This window comes from Ursus maritimus, unplaced genomic scaffold (genome assembly GCF_017311325.1).
Source record: "Ursus maritimus isolate PB19 unplaced genomic scaffold, ASM1731132v1 scaffold_17, whole genome shotgun sequence".
Classification (NCBI taxonomy): Eukaryota; Metazoa; Chordata; class Mammalia; order Carnivora; family Ursidae; genus Ursus; species Ursus maritimus.
Genome location: NW_024424119.1, coordinates 24,559,073 through 24,576,443, shown reverse-complemented (window position 1 = coordinate 24,576,443; position 17,371 = coordinate 24,559,073). Strand labels below are relative to the sequence as shown.

Sequence of the window (17,371 nt, the reverse complement as noted above, 5' to 3'; positions counted from 1 at the left end):
ATAAATGGGTTGGGGTGGTGGGGAAGGTTCAGCCACAAAAGCTGAATTCTCTGAATGTAGGCCTGCATTCCTATATTGGTTCTATTGTTAACTGATTTTAGCCCCTCTTGAACTTAAGTGCCCTGAAATGTAAAATGAGAGTGATTATGCAAGTCTCTTAAAAGATGTGCCAGAGCATCAGGGATGTGTGCAGAGTGACATGATCCAGAGAAGGCTGAATGTAGGGGCTGTGTGCTGGACTCTGCAATGGGACTAGGCCTTATAGACTTTGACTGGGAAGAGGTCGAAAGAGGTAGAAAAAGCTATGGTGCTTTGGGAAAAGAGGGGAACGGGAAATCTCAGTCCAATCACTGGGCATTGTTAGGCCCAGTCACCATGGCAACGGGAATGGGGTCAGTCCCTAGTGGGAGGGCTGCGTACAACGCAGCAGGACTACCTGACAATGTCACTATGGCAACCGTGGCAAAGAGCTCGAAATCTCCCGGTCGTTACGGTGACAGGGGCGTTTTATATGCTCGGAAGGGTAAACTGAGTCTCGGATGGAGGTAAAGAACTCGGTGGGAGGTGTTTCTGGGCCAGTTGCACGTGGAAAATAGCTTCCTTAGTCACCATGTCCGGGATCTCAGGCTCGATCAACGAGAACCAGAACAAGTTCCAGCCTCGGGCCTTCTCTAGGTCTGCATATCCAAGGAAACCTTTTGATACACACTTCAGCCAAGTAACGCTGATTGGCTGAGGTTGGGGGCGGGGAGCAGGCGGCCGGAAGTACGTCTGGGGGAGTGGAAATAAAGGAGGAAAGGCTCTGGTCCGGGTTTCTAGAGCGACCTCTCTGCTCCTCGTCTCGTTGGTTCCGGAGGTCCTTCGGCCGTGGGAAATGCTGGCGCGCGCGGCGCGGGGGACTGGGGCCCTTTTGCTGAGGGTGAGTGCGGGGGAACCTTCTCCAAGGGTCAGGCCAGAGATCACCTGGGTCCTTACCTGGGAAGAAGTGGGATTCTAAGTTTGGTGAGAGAACTGGGGTCAGAGGTCATGGTACCCACGTGAGTTCCTCTCCGAGGACTCTTTAGGGTCGCGGGTTGGGGAGATACCCCCTGGATAGGCGCCGACAGGGGCGGGGTGCGCCGCCGGCTGGTGTCTCAGCTAATCCTTGTCTTCTCTTCAGGGCTCCGTAGAGGCTTCTGGCCGTGCTCCGCGTCGCGCCTCCTCTGGATTGCCCCGAAACACCGTGGTACTGTTTGTGCCGCAGCAGGAGGCCTGGGTGGTGGAGCGAATGGGCCGATTCCATCGGATCCTGGAGCCTGTGAGAACCTCTTCTGCCCACTCAGGGCCAGCCTGATGCCGAATTCCCTCATGACATGGTCGAATGTGGTGGGATCTCCTTCGATCCTGCATCCACCTTTGGCTTCCAACTCCCCCAGCCAGACCTAGCAGGCCCCAGGCTGCTGAACTTTATACTTATACCCCTGTTACCATCTTTTCCTATTCGCTTTAGCATCCCACAGGCCCCGTTCTTGGGTATCTCCCCTGTGCACTCTCTCAGCTTCACCTGTCTTCTACTCTGCTGGTTCCTATTCCCTTCACTCTCCCCTCCATTCAGATGTGCAGCCTTGTATTCCTATCCTCTTGGGCTTTCCTACCATTGACACCCCCAGCTTTCTGCTTTACTTGGAATGTTCCACATGTTGATTCCATACCCACTCCAGGCCTAGCTTGGATCCTAACCTTAAAATCCTCATTCTTCTGAGGACCCATGACTCCTCTTCCCAGGGCTTGAACATCCTCATCCCTGTGTTAGACCGGATCCGATACGTGCAGAGTCTCAAGGAAATTGTCATCAACGTGCCTGAGCAGTCGGCTGTGACTCTCGGTGAGGGGTCTAGGGTGACACGGGTGCTCTGAGGCCATTACGATGTGGTTGCAGGAGATCCAGAGCTCAGAAGAAAGAGTTGATTGGAAATTAGAAGCCTGATTTTCTTCCTTTTCTCTCCCACTGCTGTACTTGTAGACAATGTAACTCTGCAGATCGATGGAGTCCTTTATCTACGAATCATGGACCCTTACAAGGTATCTGCTACTTGCTTTATTCAGCTTCTGAGTTGCTTTTCCCACTAAAATTCTGCACTCAAGCTTATTACACTACCCATGCCCTTTTCAGGCAAGCTATGGTGTGGAGGACCCTGAGTATGCTGTCACACAGCTAGCTCAGACAACCATGAGATCAGAGCTTGGCAAACTCTCTCTGGACAAAGTCTTCCGGGTAAGGAGATCTGGGCCAGGGTTAGTTTTGGAAGACACACACCTTGCACTCTCAGTCCTTTCTGGGGGTCAAGACGAATCAATCAGAGGCACTTCTCAGCTTAGACCCTTGATGAATGGGTTGAAGCCATGGAATTTATACCTCTCTTTTTCCAGGAGCGGGAGTCCCTGAATGCTAGCATTGTGGATGCCATCAATCAGGCTGCTGACTGCTGGGGCATTCGCTGCCTCCGTTATGAGATCAAGGATATCCACGTACCACCCCGGGTGAAAGAGTCCATGCAGATGCAGGTGGGGGCCAGGGAGGGATAGGGAAGAGGACTTCAGGATGCTCCAGTCTCATGGGGACCTGGACTCCCTTCCCTATCATGACGGGTACAGTTGCAGGTCTGTGTAAGAGTTTACTCTGGCTTCTTGTTGATGGGGCTTGTTGGGGGCTTCTAGGTGGAGGCAGAGAGGCGGAAACGGGCCACAGTTCTAGAGTCTGAGGGGACCCGAGAGTCAGCCATCAACGTGGCAGAGGGGAAGAAGCAGGCACAGATCCTGGCCTCCGAGGCGGAAAAGGCTGAACAAATCAATCAGGCAGCAGGTCCACAGAGGGTAGAGGCTGAGGGAGGAGCAGGGCATGGATCTTTGAGGGTCGGTGCTGCGACAGGAGCTTTAAGATACCCTGACCTCATGAGTAAAGCTTTGTCTCTTTTCTTCCAGGAGAGGCCAGTGCAGTTCTGGCCAAGGCCAAAGCTAAGGCTGAAGCTATTCGGATCTTGGCTGCAGCTCTGACACAACATGTGAGAGGCCCCTGGGTGGGAGTCAGGGACAGGAGTTGACAGTGGAAGAGGTTTCTCATCTATTCTTGGGAGAAGTTCCTGCCTTTGTGGGTTCCGTTGAGCCAGATTACATGATCTCTTGTATTGTGATCTGCATTGTGATCTGATCCTTTTTCCAGGAATCTGACTTCTTTTTACTCCCGTCCCCTCTATCTACCCCCTGCCCCCACCCCCTTCTCCAAGTCTGTGATCTGTGATTTTTTTCCCTTCTGTGGCCACAGAATGGAGATGCGGCAGCCTCACTGACGGTGGCTGAGCAGTATGTCAGTGCGTTCTCCAAGCTGGCCAAGGACTCCAACACTATCCTGCTGCCCTCCAACCCCGGTGACGTCACCAGTATGGTGGCTCAGGTTAGAGTGCCCTGAGGACCCAGCACAGAACACCAATGCCAGAAACTGAGACCCCACCACCACTGTCACAACTTATACACCATAGAGGCCTTCAGAGTGAGACTTAGACCTCCTGTTAGTCTCTGTAGAGACTAAATCTCTAAGAATGAGACACTCCCCCCCCCCCCCCCCCGGAGATAGGGGAGTTCTTGAGACGTCTCTTTTTTTGGCAGATATCTGTACTGGTATTCTGAGGGTGACCCTGTTCTAATAGTTTATAAGATTCCTAGAATCAACTCTAAAGTTTGAGTCTTGAGAGAGAGAGAGGAAAAACAACCTTATTGGGCCCAGCCCCACTTTCTTTTTAGTCATTGGTGGGTTGGGCTGTGTCTTCTGCCATGTGTCCTCATGGCTCTTTCTCTGTCCCTCTTCTTAGGCCATGGGTGTGTATGGGGCCCTCACCAAAGCCCCAGTGCCAGGGGCCCAGGACTCCGTCTCCAGTGGGAGCAGCAGAGATGTCCAGGGCTCAGATGCAAGTCTTGATGAGGAATTTGATCGAGTCAAACTGAGTTAATGGAGCTGGGCTTGGCCAGGGAGACTGGGGACAGGGAAACAGCACTCCCAGACTCTGGCTCTAGCTTCCCTGCCAAGATTTTGTTATTATTTTTTTATTTGAACTTTAATCATGTAATAAACTTGCCGGTGGCAAACCAGAAACTGTCCTCTTTGATTGGGGAATGAAGTTGGGAAAGTCACCAGTGTTTTTCTTGGATGTCTACTTCCATCCTCCAGTCCTCTCGGGTCTGGGAAGCTGATTCCTCCAAGAGTAAGAATAAACCTCGTGTAAATAAAATCATCCTTTCTGTCTTCAGGAGAAGCTTTGGGATAGGGTGGAAGGATTAAGCCCCAGGTCTGCTGAACTGCCAGCAGGGGAGTGTAGTTCCCCCTTCTACTAAGTATGGGGACATGAATTTGAGCAGGTATTTGGGGGGATTGGTTTTAAGTAACCTCTATGGCCAATGTGGGACCTGAACTCACAGCCCCAAGATAAAAAGTCACCTGCTCGAGGCACCTGGATGGCTCAGTCTTTCAAGCGTCTGCCTTCAGCTCAGTTCATGATCCCAGGGTCCTGGGATGGAGCTCTGCATTGGGCTCCCTGCTCAGCAGGGTGTCTGCTTCTCCTTCTCCTTCTGTCCCTCCCCCTGCTTGCGTTAGCGCGCCTGTTCTCTCTCTCAAATAAAAGGTTAAAAAAAAAAAAGTCACCTGCTCCACCAACTGAGCCATCTAGCAGGCACCCCTGGGGGGATTTTTTATGGGAAACAGAACTACCCTGGCAGGATAGTACTGTTGAATGCTTAAAACTACCCTGGCAGGATAGTACTCCGTCAAAAATGTCATGATGTCTACCGTGTGCCAAGCTCAGTGCTAGACGTAGGTTACAAAACCAGTTTAGACCCAGTGGTTCTGCTTTCACAGACTCAGGTTGGGCAGGGAAAACAGACAAAGTGGTAAGTGCTATGATGGAAGAAAGTTCTGGTGTGGGCAATAAAGCTGCCAACTCTGCCGTTGAGCTCAGGTTGGAAAAATTAATGCCTTCACCAGGTTAGAAGGTTTGGGACTAGAATATGCAAAGGCCCACTGTTCCAGAGAAGTTGGAACATTCAGAGTTTGCTAAGGCTGAAGGGTGGGATGTTAGAGTGTGTAACTGTATGGCAAGGCCTACAGCACAGGGAGATAGAGTACTGAAGAATTTGGACTTCAGCCTTAGGGTAAGGAGGGATCAATGAAGGGTTTTTTTTTCCCCTTGCCATGAATTCTTAGGAAGATGAAGGTAGTCCTATTAGTATTTTAGATACAGCTGTCCTGGTACGAAGTGGACAGGGTATTTGAAGGAGAGATAGGAGGCTAAAGGACAGTAAAGAAGGCAGCCTCAACTATCCTGGAGCAGGTGATGAGGCCTGAAAGTAAGGAGACATCGGGATGGTGGTGGAGGGATGACATTTTTCAACATATGTCTGAATTAGAACTTACTCATGTATCCATTTGATAACTGTTGAACCCCAAATACATGCCAGGCACTAAAGATATAATAATGAACTAAATTCCCTGCTCTCAATGAGTTTAAGGGTTTTTTTTTTCCTTTAAGATTTTATTTTTATTTTTTTAAGATTCAATTTTTAAGTGATGTCTACACGCAACTTGGGGCTCAAACTTAAAACTGCGAGATCAAGTCCCATACTCACCCACTGAGCCAGGTACCCCTCAATGAGTTTTAAGTTCTATTTGGAAGGGACATATAATAAGACGTTTAGTATTTCACATGCTGGTGAGTTGTGCTATAGAAGAAAGGAAGGGAGGTGGGGAATTGGGGAGGAGGCTGTAATCTGTAACATTAAGTCAGCGTTCCAGGAAGCCTCTGGATGTTACATTTGAGCTAGATATGGAGATGAGGGGAAGACCCGTTTGGGTACCTTGGGAGTAAAGCTGACGGGAGATTCTAAATGCTATGGCCTTGAGGCCAGTGTAACTGGAAGAGTGAAGGAACGATGCAATAGCTGGAATAGTTAAGCGAAGAAGTGGCAGCTAGATAAGTCAGAGGCAGAAGCCAGAGCTGGTGTATAGACTTGTAGGGCCCTGTAGGATTACTGCAAGAACTTGGGCTTTACTGTGAAATGTGAACCAGTGGAGAGGCTTTTTTGTTTTTTGGTTTTTTTTAATAGTAACTTTACTGAGAGGCACCTGGGCGTCTCAGTCAGTCAGATGTTGCCTTTGGCTCAGGTCATGATCCTAGGGTCCTGGGATTGAGGCCTGCATCGAGCCCTACATCAAGCCCTGCATTAAGCCCTGTGGGGAGCCTGCTTCTCCGTCTCCTCCCCGCTCGTGCTCTATCTCTGTCTCTCAAATAAATAAATACAATATTTTAAAAAACATAGTAGCTTTCCTGAGATGTAATTCACATACAATTCACCCATTATAAAGTGTAAATTCAGTAACTTATATTCAGAGTTGTGCAATCATCACAATTTTAGAACATTTTCATCATCTTTCCTCCATCCCTACCCCACCACCAAAACCCTGTACCCATTCCAGTCACTCTTCTCTTTCTCCTGTCCTAGGAAATCACTAACTTAACTGTCTCTGTAGCTTTATGTATTCATGTAAATGGAATAATATAAAATACTATTTTGTGATTGGCTTCTTTCCCTCAATAAGTTTCATCCATGTAATAGAATGTAGCAGTACTTTATTCCTTTTTATGGCTGAACAATATTCTATTGTATGATATACTATATTTTGTTTATCTATCAGTGAAGGCAATTTGGGTTGTTTTGCTGCTATGAACTGTTATGTGCAAGTTTCTGTGTGGACATATGCTTTTCATTTCTCTTGGATATATGTCTAGGAGTGAAATTGCTGGGGCATATGGTAACTCTATATTTAACCTTTTGAAGAACTGCTAGACTGTTTTCCAAAGCACCATTTTACAATCCCAAAAGCAGTGTATGAGGGTTCAAATTTCTCCGCATCCATGCCAATACGTTATTTGTCTTTTCTATTATAGCCATCCTAGTAAGTATGAAGTGGTATTTCTAGTATTCCCCTGATGGCTAATGATGTTGAGCATCTTTTCCTGTGTTAATCAGTCATGTGTATATTTTCTTTGGAGAAAGGTCTATTCGGATCCTTTGCCCATTTTTATTTTTTTATTTTTTTAAAACACATTTGTGAGGGGTGCCTGGGTGGCTCAGTCGGTTAAGCGGCTGCCTTCCACTGGGGTTATGATCCCAGAATCCTGGGATCGAGCCTCACTTCCGGCTCCTTGCTCAGCAGGGAGCCTGCTTCTCCCTCTCCCTCTGCCTGCCGCTCCCCCTGCTTGTGCTCTCTTTCTGTCAAATAAATAAATACAATCTTTAAAAAAAAAAAAGACATGTTTGTGTTTTCAAGTTTTATTTAAGTAATCTCTACCCCAAGGTGGCTCAAACTCACAACCCCAAGATCAAAAGTCTCCTGCTCTTCTGACTGAGCCAACCAGGCGCCCCTCCTTTGCCCATTTAAAAATTTTATTTTATTTTATTTTATTTAAAGTAGGCTCTATGCCGGATGTGGGGCTTGAACTCATGACCTCAAGATCAAGAGTTCCATGCTCTAGCAACTGAGCCAGCCTGCTGCCGGACCTTTGCCCGTTTTTAAATTGGATTATTTTTTAAATTACTAAGTTGGAAGATACAGTGAAAGGCATGAAGAGGGAGAATAATAAAATCTATCAGTTGGTGTCAGCTAAGCAAAAAGGAGAAAGTAAGTATTATAGTATTATTTATCCCCACTTTACAGATGAGGTAATGCCCAATAATGCCAGTGAGGGGCAGAGCTAGGATTCAAGCTAAGTTTGATTCCAAAAGGACAGCTCTTAGTCTTAACCAAGAATGACCAGTGCTTCCCCGAGCTCTTCTTAGTTCCTTGCCCCTAATTCGGCTGAACTATATGACCTCTCGTCAAACTCTCCGTCTGTGGCCAGCCCTGCGCTCCTTGCCGAACTTCTTCGGAGGCGCCGGCAGATGGCGCTGAGGCCCCCGCGGGCCGCTCTGTCCGGCATATACTTGTCTGTGGTGTCAGTGTGCAGGCGTCGCCGCTGCGCTTCCGGGCGCCGTTCAAGGTGAGCCGCGGTCTGCGAGAATCTACTCGTACTCCCTGCTCTTTACTTCCCTTTCCCGAAGAGACCTATCCCCCTCAGCTCGCAGCCTAGCGTGCCAAGTACCGAAGCCAGGGTGCCCAGGAGAAGGCCGGGTACCCACCAGAGGAAGCAGAGCCGTCCGGACTTGTGGGTCCCGGCGAGGCCCAACAGGCTCAAGACCCTGCGACTCTGCTTTGCTGAGTGGGGTAGGTCGCGACTCCGGTCTCCTGGCGATCCTGGCCATCCGGAAGCGGAGCGTGACTCCTCCCCTTGGTCCTCTTGGTCCCCACCAGGCGGCGCCGTCATTCCGGCCCGGGTTCTCCTGCGGCTGCGAGCCCTGGCCACCCCAGGGGTGTTGAGATTGGCAAGGAGAGAGGTGGAGAAATGAGCTGTCAGAGAGCATTCTACCACTAGGAATAAGCTTCCCTCGTGGACTGTGCTTTTCATCATTAGAATCTCCCGGAGTACATGTGCAAATCCCTATGCTCCACCCCCAAAGATCCTGATTGAGTAGATCTGGGGTGGGGCCTGGAAATCAGCATTTTAAACAGCTGCTCCAGGTTGATGCCCATAGTCTGCGGACCGCATCTTCAGAAACACTGGTATAACTGGTGGAGAGGAACATTGCATTGGGTTGGCTATGGGGCTGTTTATCTTCCGGAAGGCTTCCAAGAGGAAGTGATTCTAGCTGGGCTTTGTATTGAGGGACCAGAATATCCATTGGTTTTTTACCCCACAGTGATGAATTCCCCTCCCCGCTACCAGCAGGATGCAGAAGATCTCAGTGCTGCTCTTCCTGGCCTGGGTCTGCTTCCTCTTCTACGCCGGCATTGCCCTCTTCACCAGTGGCTTCCTGCTCACCCGTTTGGAACTCACCAACCATAGCAGCTGCCAAGAGCTTCCAGGCCCTGGGTCCCAGCCGTGGGGGAGCCAAGGGAAGCCTGGGGCCTGCTGGATGGCTTCTCGATTTTCTCGGGTTGTGTTGGTGCTGATAGATGCTCTGCGATTTGACTTTGCCCAGCCTCAGCCCTCACACGGTCCTGGAGAGCCTCCTGTCTCTCTGCCCTTCCTGGGCAAACTGGACTCCTTGCAAAGGATCCTGGAGATTCAGCCCCACCATGCCAAGCTCTACCAATCTAAGGCTGATCCCCCCACCACCACCATGCAGCGCCTCAAGGCCCTCACCACAGGCTCACTGCCTACCTTTATCGATGCTGGTAGTAACTTTGCCAGCCATGCCATAGTGGAAGACAATCTCATTAAACAGCTCGCCAGCGCAGGTTAGTTTGGGCCCCTTTGGAAGCCAGGAATACTTGAGCATATTTTCTCTTTAGATGCTAGAGAGCCAGAACTTTGGGTGTTCAACTGCTGCTGTGGGAGGACAGAGGAAGAGAAAGAGACCAGGGCCCCGCATTTAATAAGTGCAGGTGTGAGCTTTGTCCTTCTGGAATTTCTAATCTGCATGGAGTGTTGGTTTTACTTCTGGGGAGCTCTCAGCAAGGGGCAGTAGAGCAATGAAGAAGAGAAGGTGTGAGTCTGATATCCTCACAGGTGTGGAGGAGAGTGTAGAGGGTCCATGCCCTGTTCACTCACTGACTTGAAAAAAGCAGCATATACCCAGGAAAAACAGAGTTGCAGAGATAGCCAGGGACTGAGAGCTAGCAGAGCCTTTTGTAGGAAGAGGAGTGAGAAATCTGGTTATTAGAGAACGTATGATTATCAGGGAAAGCTTCCTGGCCGAAAATTTTAGGCTTTGAAGGATGAAGAGTTGCTGGATGGAATTGCTGTGCCTTTGAGTGCATGGTTGAGGTTTCTGAAAAGTTTTTAAAGGGCCTCCTCTTCTCTTNNCCTCTGCCTTGACTCCTTCTCAGGCTGTGACCCACTCTCATGTCCCTGCAGGAAGGCGTGTGGTCTTCATGGGAGATGATACCTGGAAAGATCTTTTTCCTGGAGCTTTTTCCCAAGCTTTCTTCTTCCCATCCTTCAATGTCAGAGACCTGCACACAGTGGACAATGGCATACTGGAACATCTCTATCCAACCAGTGAGCATGGGACCAGAGGCAGGCCTGACTAAGACTGGGAGCTGGGGAGGGCTGCTTCAGGTCACAAATTCTGAACCTCCCATGGGTGCATTGGCCTCAGATTGTGTCTCTTCAGATAGTGTCAGAGCCTGGCTGGGGTTGAGGAGTGGGCCTTAGTCCCCTGTGCTCCATGTTCTTCCTTTCACAGTGGACAGTGGTGAATGGGATATGCTGATTGCTCACTTCCTGGGTGTGGATCACTGTGGCCACAAGTATGGCCCTCACCACCCTGAAATGGCCAAGAAACTTAGCCAAATGGACCAGGTGATCCAGTGAGTGTGGGATATTGGCTGGGGGAGTGGGTTTGTGTCTGAGAATCTTAGGATATATTGGCCCAAGAGAAAAAGTGTTTATCTTGGAGCCTCTTTCCTTGCTGAATTCTGTCTTTTCTAGGCATTTTTCTGAAGCTAGGGGCCTCATCCATCTTGAGTAACTCAGCATGTGGCTTTGGGCAGTAAGGTCATGACTGAAGAGGTCATCTCTTTGCCAAATGTCTAGAGCCTCCTAATGGAAGTTATGGCTGGGGGTGAATGGGTCTCCCAGGAAAATCTTTATCCATTCCTACCTCCTGACATATTTCTTGGCCCTCAGGGGACTTGTGGAGCGCCTGGAGAATGACACACTGCTGGTCGTGATTGGGGACCATGGGATGACCGTGACTGGGGATCATGGAGGAGACAGTGAGCTAGAGATCTCGGCTGCACTTTTTCTGTACAGTCCCAAAGCCCTCTTTCCTGGTGCCCCACCAGAGGTGAGTCCTGGGGTGTGCTTTGTCTCATCTCTTGGTATTCAACCAAATCATGATCACAGCATTCTTGTGGATCCCTCCATTTTAGGCCCCGAAATTCATGACCCTGGGCATCCCCCACTCATTTCCTACCTAGGTCCATATGTCTTCCATCCCAAATCCTGAGCTCAGCTCTGTGGTGAACCCATTGGCCCCTCTCCTTTTCCTCTAGGAGCCGGAGGTAGTTCCTCAAATCAGCCTTGTGCCTACGCTGGCCCTGTTGCTGGGCCTGCCCATTCCATTTGGGAACATCGGGGAGGTGATGGCTGAGCTGTTCTCAGAGATTGAAGATTCCCAGCCTCATTCCTCTGCTCTGGCCCAAGCCTCAGCTCTCCATCTCAATGCCCAGCAGGTAGGTGATGGGCAGGGCTTTCAGGTGACAGACCTAGGGTGGGCATAAGAGAAGCATAATGATCACTCCATTGTCATTTGTTCGGTCTTAATCCCACTTTCCATAGCCATGTCCTCCTTCCATTATCCCTCCTTTCCTCCCTGTCCTGGACAGGGGGTCCCTGATTTCCAGAAACCCCTTTTGGTAACACCTATCCTTGCCTCTGTCCTGGTTTATATCTCTGATGTCTTGCCTTGGTCTCTGACCACTTTTGCCAGGTATCCCGATTTCTTCACACCTACTCAGCTGCGACTCAGGACCTTCAAGTTAAGGAGCTTCATCGGCTGCAGAACCTTTTCTCCAAGGCCTCTGCTGACTACCAGCGGCTTCTGCAGAGCCCCCAGGGGGCTGAGGCAGCACTACAGACTGTGATTACTGAGCTGCAGCAGTTCCTGCGGGGAGTTCGGGCCATGTGCATTCAGTCTTGGGCTCGTTTCTCTCTGGGTCGCATGGCAGGGGGTGCTGCTCTCATGGCTGCTGCCTGCTTTCTTTGCCTGCTGGTATCCCAGTGGGCAATATCCCCAGGCTTCTGCTTCCGCCCCCTCCTCCTAACACCCATGGCCTGTGGTCTGGCTGGTACCATAGTGTGTGCTGGACTCTTGACAACTACTGGGCTGAAGCTGGATCCAGTGGTTCTAGGGGCCATGGCTGCAGTGGGCTCACTCCTGCCTTTTCTGTGGAAAGCCTGGGCTGGCTGGGGGTCCAAGAGGCCCCTGGTAGCCCTGCTTCCTATCCCTGGGCCTGTCCTGTTATTCCTGCTCATTCGCTTTGCTGCTTTCTTCTCTGATAGCTTTGTTGTAGCTGAGGCCAGGGCCACCCCCTTCCTTTTGGGCTCACTCATCTTGCTCCTGGTTGCCCAGCTTCACTGGGAGGGTAAGCTGCTGCCATCTAAGCTGCTCACAATACCCCGCCTTTGCTTTTCGGCTTCGGCAGGCCCACCACGGCGCAATGGCACCCATGCCCTGGGACTTGGAGTCGGGTTGCTTTTATGTATAAGGCTAGCTGGGCTCTTTCATCGCTGCCCTGAAGAGACACCTGCTTGCCATTCCTCTCCCTGGCTGAGTCCCTTGGCATCCGTGGTGGGTGGTCGAGCCAAGAATTTGTGGTATGGAGCTTGTGTGGGGGCTTTGGTAGCCCTATTAGCTGCCGTGCGCCTGTGGCTTCGCCGCTATAGCAATCTCAAGAGCCCTGAGCCCTCTGTGCTGTTTGTGCGCTGGGGGCTGCCCCTGATGGTACTGGGCACTGCTGCCTACTGGGCACTGGCGTCAGGGGCAGATGAAGCACCCCCACGTCTCCGGGCCTTGGTAGCTGGGGCATCAGTTGTGCTGCCTAGGGCTGTGGCAGGGTTGGCCGCTTCAGGGCTCGTGCTGCTGCTCTGGAGGCCTGTGACAGTGATAGTGAAGGCTACGACGGGTGCCCCAAGGCCCAGGACTGTCCTCACTCCCTTCGCAGGCCCCCCCACTTCTCGGGCTGACCTGGATTATGTGGTACCTCAAATCTACCGACATATGCAGGAGGAGTTCCGGGGCCGTCTAGAGAGGACCAAATCCCAAGGCCCCCTGACTGTGGCGGCCTACCAGTTGGGGAGTGTCTACTCAGCTGCTATGGTCACGGCTCTCACCCTCTTGGCCTTCCCACTTCTGCTATTGCATGCAGAGCGCATTAGCCTTGTGTTCCTGCTTCTGTTTCTGCAGAGCTTCCTTCTCCTGCATCTGCTTGCTGCTGGGATACCCATCACCACCCCTGGTAAATACATTTCTCAGCCTTGATTCATCCAAGGACAGTAGTGATGTGACTTCGGCCCCTCTTGTTTTCAGGGAGGTGTTGCTCCTCAGATCCTTCACACAGTTGGGGAGGGTCTTCCTGATGTAGCCAAGCTAATTGATCCCTGCCACTGGCTCTCAAGGCCAGCAAGGTTCATGAAGGAGGGAGACAGGAGTACTCCAAGCCTCATTTCTTAATGGCAATGCTACATCTTCATGGAGTGCATTTCCTGATTTTCCAGTAATGGGAGTGGTGAACTATGAGTATGTAATGTCACAGTGAGCTGTGTGTATGTGAGAGAAAGAGATGGACCGCAGTTCAGATTAGAAAAATGGAGGCTTAGAGCCAAAGAGGAAATAGAATAGCAGAGTGTTGAATGTAAGGAGGTTGGGGTGAGGGGCGTGTGTGTGTATGTAGCACTGAAGTAGTAGGAGTATATGACCATGAGCAGTAGGCTATGAATTAGGGAGTGGATGTGACTGTGAAGAGGTCCTTTTTTCCCCCCAGGTCCTTTTACTGTGCCATGGCAGGCAGTCTCTGCTTGGGCCCTCATGGCCACGCAGACCTTCTACTCCATGGGCCACCAGCCTGTCTTTCCAGCCATTCATTGGCATGCAGCCTTCGTGGGATTCCCAGAGGGTCATGGTTCCTCCACCTGGCTGCCTGCTCTGCTGGTGGGAGCCAACACCTTTGCCTCCCATCTCCTCTTTGCAGGTACCTCATTCCTCCCTTGCTTCCATTGTTTACTCTGACTTTCTGGAAGGAAAGGGAGCTCCTGGATTTGAGTGGGGAGATGTGGTTTTGCTGGCTCTTTGGCACCCTTTGGCCAATACTAAGTGGAGCCTCAGTCAACTAAGGTGGTTGGGGGCCAGGGTGGCCTGGTCCCTAGGTCCTCCACTGATTCTAGCCCTGCCTTCCTCTGAGGCAGTAGGTTGCCCATTGCTTCTGCTCTGGCCCTTCCTCTGTGAGAGTCAAGGGCCCCGGAAGAGGTGGCAGCCCCTAGGGAATGAAGCTGAAGCCAGAGTCAGGCCTGAGGAGGAGGAGGAGCCACTGATGGAGATGCGGCTCCGGGAGGCACCTCATCACTTCAATGCAGCGCTGCTGCAGCTGGGCCTCAAGTACCTCTTTGTCCTTGGTATTCAGGTGGGTGCAGGAGTTAGTGACCTTTTCTCATGTGTGTACATCACGTTCTTTCTTTCATACTTGGCCAAAACCCTGGGAGAGAGCCTTGACTAAAGTACAGATAAGCAAAATGGTTGCCCAAGGCCATGGCCTCCAGTGGCTATATTGAGAATTAAACCTGGGTCTCCTTAATCTTAGTCTTGGATCGTTTCCTCTCTATAAGCTAGATCTGGACCCTGCTGGTTGCATTTGGGGATTCCTCCATTAGTGAACAGACTGGAAAAACTGAGGTGATGGCCAGGATTCTTTCCCAGGCTGTGGTCAAGGATCCTCCTTCCCTTCAGAGGCAGAAGGTGTGACTGACATCTGCCTCCCAACTTGGGAGGCAGAGCCTGAGTGTAATCGGCACAGATGGATAGTGCTTGCCCAGGGTCACACAGTGAGTCATGGTGGGGCCAGGAAAAGAATTAGATCTCCTAACTCCTCACCCAGGTTTTTTTCCACTGACATGCACTATTTTCCTACTCCTCCCATTCTTCATAGGGGCCTATGGCAACTCTCCCTTTGACCTGTTTCCTCCTTCCCAAGTAACTTGGCCTTTCCTGTCCTCCCTAGATTCTGGCCTGTGCCTTGGCAGCCTCCATCCTCCGCAGGCATCTCATGGTCTGGAAGGTGTTTGCCCCCAAGTGAGTGGATTTGCTTGAGAAGTATTGGTGTTGGGGAGGGTGAAGCTTGGAGGAAAGAATGAACATCAGGGTGGACAGGTTTTGTTTCATCAAGGAAAAGGCTCTAGACCTACTCTCAGTGTCCCCTGAGAATTCTTCACCTTTATTTACAGGTTCATTTTTGAAGCCGTGGGCTTTATTGTGAGCAGCGTGGGACTTTTCCTGGGCATAGCTTTGGTGATGCGAGTGGATGGTGCTGTGAGCTCCTGGTTCAGGCAGCTAGTTCTGGCCCAGCAGAGGTAGCCTAGGCTGCTAATGCTGGCTTGTGGCCACAGGGAGAGCTGGAGAACAATCTAGCCTGGCCTGTATAGGTACCGGATCATCTGCAAGAGACGCTTATCTACACTTCTTAACACCATGCAGCCAGGAGCTAGACATCTGGGACTTCATTATTCTAGAATTCAAAATCATAGTGGGGCCTGCTCTCTCACTCCTGCTTTGGAGGGTAGCCTCCAAAGAAGAATAAAATAATAATGTGAATATGTGTGTCTGAGAGGTGGGGGAGTCCCCACTGACCTACAGGGACTAGGGGGAGGGTCACTCTCACCTCCCATGAGGCACAGATAACATCGGCCATCTTATGCAGACTTGGCTACACCTGAAAACCTTTGGGAAGTGGTTGAAGTTGTCTGAATTCACTTCCCCTACGTCTTCCCAAATCACTCCTGATATCCCACGTGCCATTTTTCTTTGCCACGTAACGTATTTTATTAAATTCTTATGCTTTGGCTGATAGCAGAGACGGCTGGAAAGACAAGCCCAGGCATTGTGGAGTACACAGACTCATTGTCTAAAACCCCAAACAGTGCTGTATTCTCTCCTCTGTTGGGTTCTTTCACTCCAGAACACCCTTTGCCCTTCTCTTCTGTGGAGGCCATCCTAGTTTTCCAACATTTGCTGTTATTTATCAGACCTAATTGCCCATCTTACATAGCATTCCATCTTGTCCCATTGATTGTTCCCGACTTGAAGCCAAAATTATAAATTTAATGCATGTCTCTTGTGCTGTCCATCCAACTCAACTACTGTGTCCTATTGAAGTGCTGGCATGAAATTCTCATGGAAATGTCCATCAAAGGAGGGTGGGAGAGGCTCTGAGGAGAAGGGTCAGGCCTGGGATTTGATGTTTGAGAATGCCCAGGACAGGAGGAGATGAAAAAACTGAAAGAACAGATGTAAAATTGTGGAAGAGCACTTTTACTTGTCAGAAAGAAGACAAGCTGCATAGCAGTGATTGTGAAGAAAAGGTGTTCCCTGCTGTAGCTAAAGGAAGAGTTGGAATTAATGGCTAATAGTCTGTAGTGCTACATAGGTGAAACAGAAAGATGATAAGAAGTGTATACTGTTCAGGTAATTAGAGAATAGGACATTGGTAACCCTGGCAGGAATAGGCTAATAATTTGAGAGAAGTTAGGCGCCAGCTAAGACTAAAAGATGAATTAGAAAAAAATCATTTTGCCTCTCTCAGTCTGGTGGACACCATTCCCAAGCATCTTTTAATAAGCACACAGTATCTCTGTGAGAAGAAAAGACCCTATTCCATCCCTAGCACCCATGGGAAGGATTTCAAGACTCTAGTCCCTCACCCTGTCCTAGTCAGGTACGACCCCCTCTTTTTTTTTTTTTTTTTTTTTTTTTTTTGGTAGGGAGCCTCCTTTCCTGAAGCCTAAGGGAAATAATGCTGATCTGCCAACCATTGGCTATTTCCTTTTCTTCTGATCTAAATCCAGGAAACTTTTGGAGAAAGATATATTATTAAAAATTCTGTCCCTGCCTCTTAATTGACATCAAAGCACCCATTCCACATTAACTCATTGTTTTTTTAAAAGAACTTTATTGAGGTACAATTCACATAAAATTCAGCCATTTAAAGTGCACAATTCCATAATTTTTGGTAAAATTCAGAGTTGTATGACTGTGCCACAATTTCAGAAACATTTTCATCACCCCCCCCCCAAAAAAAAACTCAGTACATTTTCCTATCACCCTCCAAACCTCCCCACCTCCATCCCTAACCTTAGGCAACCACTAATCTGCTTTCTGACTGTATTTTCTATTCTGGACATTTTATATAAATGGAATCCTACAATATGTGTCCTTTTCTGTCTGGCTTCTTTTACTCAGCCTAGTGTTTTCAAGGTTCATCCATGTTGCCTCACATATCAGTATTTCATTTATTTTTTATGGCCAAATAATATTCCATTGCATGGTTATATCACATTTTGTTTATCCATTCATCCATTTATGGCCATTTGGGTTTTTTACACCTTTTGGTTTTTCCAAGTAATGTTGCTATGAACATCTATGTACAAGTTTTGTTTGGACATACGTTTCATTTCTTTTTGGTTTATACCTAGTGATATATTGTGGAATTGCTAGGTCATATGGTACATCTATGTTTAACTTTTTGAGGAACTGC

At 49.5% G+C, this 17,371-nt stretch overlaps 2 protein-coding genes across 5 annotated transcripts; both read left to right on the top strand.

Moving 5' to 3' along the window:
- The first annotated feature begins 763 nt into the window (after positions 1-763).
- Positions 764-4,122, top strand: STOML2 (stomatin like 2). Its single transcript, XM_008695167.2, has 10 exons — positions 764-919; positions 1,160-1,297; positions 1,765-1,864; positions 2,003-2,061; positions 2,153-2,254; positions 2,410-2,544; positions 2,698-2,842; positions 2,962-3,041; positions 3,302-3,430; positions 3,846-4,122. The coding sequence occupies exons 1-10, from the start codon at positions 875-877 to the stop codon at positions 3,981-3,983; spliced, it is 1,071 nt and encodes a 356-aa protein (XP_008693389.1). The 5' UTR covers positions 764-874; the 3' UTR covers positions 3,984-4,122.
- Positions 4,123-7,578: 3,456 nt separating this feature from the next.
- On the top strand, positions 7,579-15,950 carry PIGO (phosphatidylinositol glycan anchor biosynthesis class O). Of its 4 annotated transcripts, none has more exons than XM_008695163.2 (11): positions 7,603-8,287; positions 8,850-9,361; positions 9,981-10,124; positions 10,312-10,435; positions 10,755-10,914; positions 11,123-11,302; positions 11,560-13,087; positions 13,613-13,819; positions 14,034-14,248; positions 14,843-14,913; positions 15,066-15,950. In XM_008695163.2, the coding sequence occupies exons 2-11, from the start codon at positions 8,851-8,853 to the stop codon at positions 15,193-15,195; spliced, it is 3,270 nt and encodes a 1,089-aa protein (XP_008693385.1). In that variant the 5' UTR covers positions 7,603-8,287; position 8,850; the 3' UTR covers positions 15,196-15,950. The 4 variants fall into 4 exon arrangements, 3 of the variants coding, with proteins under 3 accessions (XP_008693388.1, XP_008693385.1, XP_008693384.1); XM_008695162.2 differs by having other exon boundaries at positions 8,847-9,361; XR_569670.2 differs by lacking the exons at positions 14,034-14,248; positions 14,843-14,913; positions 15,066-15,950 and having other exon boundaries at positions 7,579-9,361; positions 11,560-13,368; positions 13,613-13,745.
- The last annotated feature ends 1,421 nt before the right edge of the window (positions 15,951-17,371 follow it).

Coding starts and splice junctions, on each gene's coding strand:
- STOML2 (XM_008695167.2), top strand. CDS start 875: ATGCTGGCGCGCGCGGCGCGGGGGACTGGGGCCCTTTTGCTGAGG. Junction 920..1,159: donor CTGGGGCCCTTTTGCTGAGG/GTGAGTGCGGGG, acceptor TCTTCTCTTCAG/GGCTCCGTAGAGGCTTCTGG. Junction 2,255..2,409: donor CTCTGGACAAAGTCTTCCGG/GTAAGGAGATCT, acceptor CTCTTTTTCCAG/GAGCGGGAGTCCCTGAATGC.
- PIGO (XM_008695163.2), top strand. CDS start 8,851: ATGCAGAAGATCTCAGTGCTGCTCTTCCTGGCCTGGGTCTGCTTCCTC. Junction 10,125..10,311: donor GGAACATCTCTATCCAACCA/GTGAGCATGGGA, acceptor TTCCTTTCACAG/TGGACAGTGGTGAATGGGAT. Junction 10,915..11,122: donor TTCCTGGTGCCCCACCAGAG/GTGAGTCCTGGG, acceptor CTTTTCCTCTAG/GAGCCGGAGGTAGTTCCTCA.